Source organism: Typha angustifolia, chromosome 13, assembly GCF_048772165.1.
Source record: "Typha angustifolia cultivar Huaian chromosome 13, ASM4877216v1, whole genome shotgun sequence".
NCBI classification, from domain to species: Eukaryota; Viridiplantae; Streptophyta; class Magnoliopsida; order Poales; family Typhaceae; genus Typha; species Typha angustifolia.
This window is the reverse complement of record NC_133251.1, coordinates 6,902,817-6,908,189: the sequence shown is the minus strand read 5'-3', so window position 1 is coordinate 6,908,189 and position 5,373 is coordinate 6,902,817. Positions and strand designations below refer to the sequence as shown.

General features: G+C 38.0%; 1 protein-coding gene across 1 annotated transcript; it reads left to right on the top strand.

Annotated features, from left to right (window-relative positions):
- Window positions 1–3,787: 3,787 nt before the first annotated feature.
- On the top strand, window positions 3,788–4,944 carry LOC140772910 (uncharacterized). Its single transcript, XM_073115163.1, has 2 exons — window positions 3,788–4,711; window positions 4,795–4,944. The coding sequence occupies exons 1-2, from the start codon at window positions 3,788–3,790 to the stop codon at window positions 4,942–4,944; spliced, it is 1,074 nt and encodes a 357-aa protein (XP_072971264.1).
- Window positions 4,945–5,373: the final 429 nt, after the last annotated feature.

Here is a 5,373-nt window from a genome sequence, read left to right as displayed (position 1 = left end):
TAGAAAAACACAAGGCATGTTTGGTTCCTAAATGATATACTCAATAAGAAGGCTTATACTTTATAGAGACTTTTTTCTCCGGTTGCCAAGTTGGTTATTGTCAATGTTCTTCTTGCTATTGTTGCTAAAAATCATTGAACTCTTGTTCAACTTGATGTGAATAATTCTTTTCTCTCAATAGAGATTTGTTTGAATAGGTTTACATGGATATGCCTATGGTATAGCAACTAAATTCTTGCATAGTCACTAAGGGGGAGAGATTGGTTTGCCGATTACATAAGTCCATTTATAGCATAAAACAAGCTTCTAGACAATGGTTTTCAAAGTTCTCAAATTTCTGAAATGATATTATTGTTCATGGTTTTCAATAGTACAAATCTAATTATTTATTGTTCACAAAAGGGTCTAGCCAGTCCTTTGTTGCTTTATTGGTTTACATTGATGACATTATCATTACTGGTGTTGGTTCCAAGTCTATTGATTATTTGAAGTCTTTTCTTCGTGGTTAGTTTAAATAATAAAATCTTGGTTCACTCAAATATTTTCTTGGTTTAGAATATGCTCGGTCCAAAAAGGATGTCGTTCTTCTTCAAAGACATTACTCTCCACATCTTCTTGAAGACATTTGATTTCTTGTCATTAAACTTGCTAATCTACCTATGGATCCTAAGATCAAATTGAGCTCGTTAAAAAGGAGATCTTCTTCCTAATACTATTGTTTATAGGAGGCTTATTGGATGAGTTCTTTACTCAAACCTTTCCTAAACCTAACATTACCTTTTTTGCTCAAAAGTTGAATCAATTTGTTTCTCAACCTCGACAGCCTCACCTTGATGTTGTTCACCACTTGCTTCGATATATTAAGTCCACTCCAGTTCAAGATTGGGGTGTGCTTGTTTAGATTAAAGAAAATATATTAGGGTGCTTGTTTAGATTAAAGAAAAATATATTTTCTAGTTTTTGTATGTTCCTTTGAGACTAGATAACTAATCTCTTGGAAAGTAACTTCTATTGCCAGTGAACTTGTTTGGATTCATGGATGCTTCAAGCTTTTCATGTTTCATATGTTGCTTTGAGCTTGATATTTTGTGATAATCAAGCTGCAAGTTATAACCCTACTTTCCATGAACACACCAAATATATTGGAATCAATTGTTATCTTATGCTGACAAGATCACCAAAAGATTTATCAAGTTGCTTCCTATTCGAACACAACAATAGCTTGCTGATGTCTTCACCAAAGGTCTTCCTACTTCTCAATTGTTTCCACTTCTATTAGAGATAGTTGTGATTGATCTTCACTGGCCATCTTGATTGGGAGTATTAGAAATTAGTTTGTTAGTTTGTAATATTCCTTGTACAACAATTATATTTTGATTTATTGTATAGTTAGTTTGTTTTAGTTATTATCTAGCTACTTATAAGCTAAGCTTCTTAAAACCTTTCATTAATTCTCAATCTCTCCTTCTCTAGTTCAATACTCTCCTTACCTTCTTGAGCTCTCTTCTCTTAGCTAGGAAAAAAAAAATCGCACACCTTCCTTCTTCACCTATAACCAAGGCTAGGCTCTAACAAGCTCCAACCGACGATGAGAAGGGTTGTGTCCAGTGATAAGGAGCCAACAGAACTAACATCGCCTCTGAGCTCGCTCCACCTTGCATTTTACTCGGCTATTTGGCTCAATGACATGAAACCATTATATATCTTCAACTTCAGCATTAACCCTCCTTTGGTTTAGACTAGAGCGCAACAATTACTTATTTTTATTATATTTGACTAATATAAATGTCGAATTTAAAAATTCTTATTAGAGATAAAAAAGTTATAGAGAATTGAATAACCTCTCCATTATATCTAAAATAATATCAATTGAATTTTAGATGATAAAAATATAAATATATTCAATATATTTATCATCTATAATTCAATTGATGCATTAAAAAGAATTAGTCCTCTACAATTTTATCTCTAATGATGACCTTCAAATTCGACTTCAGGTTAATTAAATATGATCGAAAAGTAACTATTATTCTTTAATGTAGACTATAGAGGAGTTAAATGCTTAAAGTCAAAATATAGTTGGGTATCATGTAATCGAGCCAAACCAGACGATATAGTATAGGTAGGTGGTTCCTCATGAAAAAAAAATGGCCAGTTAGCATTTTTAAAAATTGTTAAATGCTGTCTAGGGAGTTCTCCTAAACTAATGTTAAAATCCGACTATGTCAATGGTCACACAGTCAAACTAGAAGAAAATGGAGATTAAATAGTTTCAAAAATCATTAATATAGGATATATTCTATTAATTTAAATCTAAAAAAGTAAACCGTTAACAACCCAATCTAGTTGGCGTCCAATCAAAAATTATGCCTACTCTTCGGCCATGTCACCTATTATTAATCAAGACGAAACCGATAAAATCCCTACCCTAAACTTTAATTATCAAAACAATCCTGACATAAATGACTTGTACGATTCGGAGAGCAATTTGTCGAGAAAAGATTCCGACACGAACAATAAACATTGGTAAAGAATAATGCTATGCTCACATACACTTTTGATATAATCTTATTTATATTATATTTATAAAGTGATTGTGGGCACAGCGCTACGAAGTTTTTGATTAAACTAGACTTATTTTATATATTTTTACTGAAATAAGTTGCCGCTTAAATTTATTACTAAATAGGGTCACTATAGTCCTAATAAAAATATCGATCAATTTAACATTTTTAATTAGATATTTTTTTGCCTTAACTATTAAAAGACTAATTTAAAGATATTTATATACTTAAAACACTAATTATTTCATCGTTTTAGGATTATTAAAAACTGCCCAACCAAATTCCTAGACAAAGACGCTGATTAATTTAGCGTTTTTATTAGGACTACAATAAATTAGACCCAATTTAATAATAAATTTCAAAAATCTATTTCAATAAAAAAAATTGAATCAGAAAGCGAAAAACTCTTGCATTACTCATCTATGTGTTAATTCAGCAACATCACCTTGAAGGAATAATTAATAGATATTATAGTAATATAAAATAATTAAATAATAGTTAGGCAAGAATAAAGATAACAACTGGGGATAGGTGACTATTAAGTGCAATAGAAATAATTAATTTTCCAATATCATCAGTAAGGAAATAAAAAAATATTAAATAAGGGATTGGTAAGAGTAAAGATTATAATAAGGGCTAGGTGACAGTTGAGGTATTTTTGGCATGATAGAATAATCTATTTTCTTATCTTACCGCTTTGGAGTTCTGTATTATGATTTACAAGAGACATAGTATATATACATTTCTTTTATTAACATAATAAATGCATCATCCTCCTTTCTTCTAAAAAAGCATAATACTTGTATAGATTTAACCTATCATATTCTATATTTGGCACATATGGTTGGTGCTGAAAAATGAAATAAAAAAGATTATATTATAAGTAAATATGCTAGTATGGATCACTCTTATCTGTAATCCAGTTCTCTAACCTCAAGATAGCTCTTGCATGGTTACATTTTTTTGAATTAAGCAAAGACTTTGTCCAACTCGTTCATCTTACATCGATCGTTCCTTAGCCACAAGAGAGCTGTCCAATTTCGGGCAAACCTCCGCCAAACAAACCCCAAGCCCTCCGACAAATTTGGCGGCAAAAGTTCTAAAAATAACAAATCAAACAAACTGAGATAACTATATAACTGCCCTCGCCTCCATACGTCCTCCCAACCCAACCAAATAGATCCTTCCCAATAAGCCGAAAGGGCCCCTTGTAAATTCTAATAATGGCCTCCAAGGCTACGGCCGCCGTGGTGCTTCCGCTCCTCGTCTTCCTCTTCTCATCCACGTCGACCGTGGCCCACAACATCACCGAGATGCTCGCCGACTTCTCGGACTTCTCCACCTTCAACAGCTATCTCACCCAGACGAAGATAGCCGACGAGATCAACAGCCGGGAGACGATTACCGTCCTCGCGGTCGACAACTCCGCTATCGGCCCCATTACCTCCCTCTCAGCCGACGTCCGGAAGAATGTATTGGCCGTCCACGTCATCCTCGACTACTACGACCCCGTCAAACTCGACAGCCTCAGCAACAAGACCGCTCTCTTCACCACCCTCTACCAGACCACTGGCACCGCCACCGGCAAGTCGGGGTTCTTGAACTACACCGAGCTGCCCAACGAGCAGATGATCTTCGGCTCCGCCGAGCCCGGGGCACCCGTGGACTCGACATTGATCAAGGTCATCGCTGCTAAGCCGTACAATATATCGGTACTACAGATCAGCAAAGCCATCATTCCCCCTGGTATCCAGAACTCCGGGAAAGCATCGCCTCCTCCGGCTCAGGCCGCAGCACCACCCAAGAAGGCTCCTTCTCCGGCCCCGGCAAAGCCCGGATCTCCCGCTCCCGCTCCGGAGAAGAAGCCGGTCACTCCAGCCCCCGTTGAAGCCCCGAAGTCTAGCCCGCCCGCTCCCGAGAAGAAGCCAGTAACACCAGCCCCCGTGGAGGCCCCGAAGTCTAGCCCGCCCGCCCCCGAGAAGAAGCCAGTAACTCCAGCCCCCGTGGAGGCCCCGCAGTCTAGCCCACCGACCGAATCCGCCACCGTGCCTACACCGGTTGCTGATGCCAGCGCACCCGTGAGTGAAGGTCCGGTAGGGGCTGCAGGTCCCGTCGGGGAGGTGAAGCCGCACTCCTCGGCCAGCAAGGTGGCCGTCGGTGCGAGCCTTTGTTTTGCAATAGGGGCTGCCATTTTGTTGAGTGCTTACTGAATTATTAATTTACTATATAGTTTGTTTTGACGTTGGGTGATTGTGTCATGGGATTGGAAGGCCTTGCATTGGGTTTTAATAGGGACGTTTTGGTTCTCATGGGTGTATTAATCTTTGATGAGAGTGTACGCTACTTTGAGAACCTATTTGCATTTATGGCAGAGTTCTAATGGGCTTCCGGTTGTCCAAGGATAATCTGGTCCTGACGTATGTATAGTCTCAATTGTGGTTTGCGTTTGTTCATTAAAATTATCAAAAGTTGGAGTTTAATTAGCATTCTCAATTAAGTTGTGTACGAATTTTCAAATAACCCCCCCTTACATGTTTCAACTAGCTTAAAGTAGATTTGCTTCGGGTGAGAAAGGTATCATGGGCCTAGAGACTCTGGGTAGCGAAATTCAAGATTTGGCCCAAAGATCAGCCTGGTGATCAGATCTAGGGCTGAATCAAGGATTGGATCAATGATCGGATTGAGGGGATCAAAACTCGGAAAGTTCCAAGTGGTTGGATCGACAATCGACAAGTGAGAACTAACTATTCTCACCCACGACGGAGAGCTCGATGTGGTCTCATCTCTTCAACAATCACGCTAGAAGGAA

Coding starts and splice junctions, on each gene's coding strand:
- LOC140772910 (XM_073115163.1), top strand. CDS start 3,788: ATGGCCTCCAAGGCTACGGCCGCCGTGGTGCTTCCGCTCCTCGTCTTC. Junction 4,712..4,794: donor CGCACTCCTCGGCCAGCAAG/GTGGCCGTCGGT, acceptor TTTACTATATAG/TTTGTTTTGACGTTGGGTGA.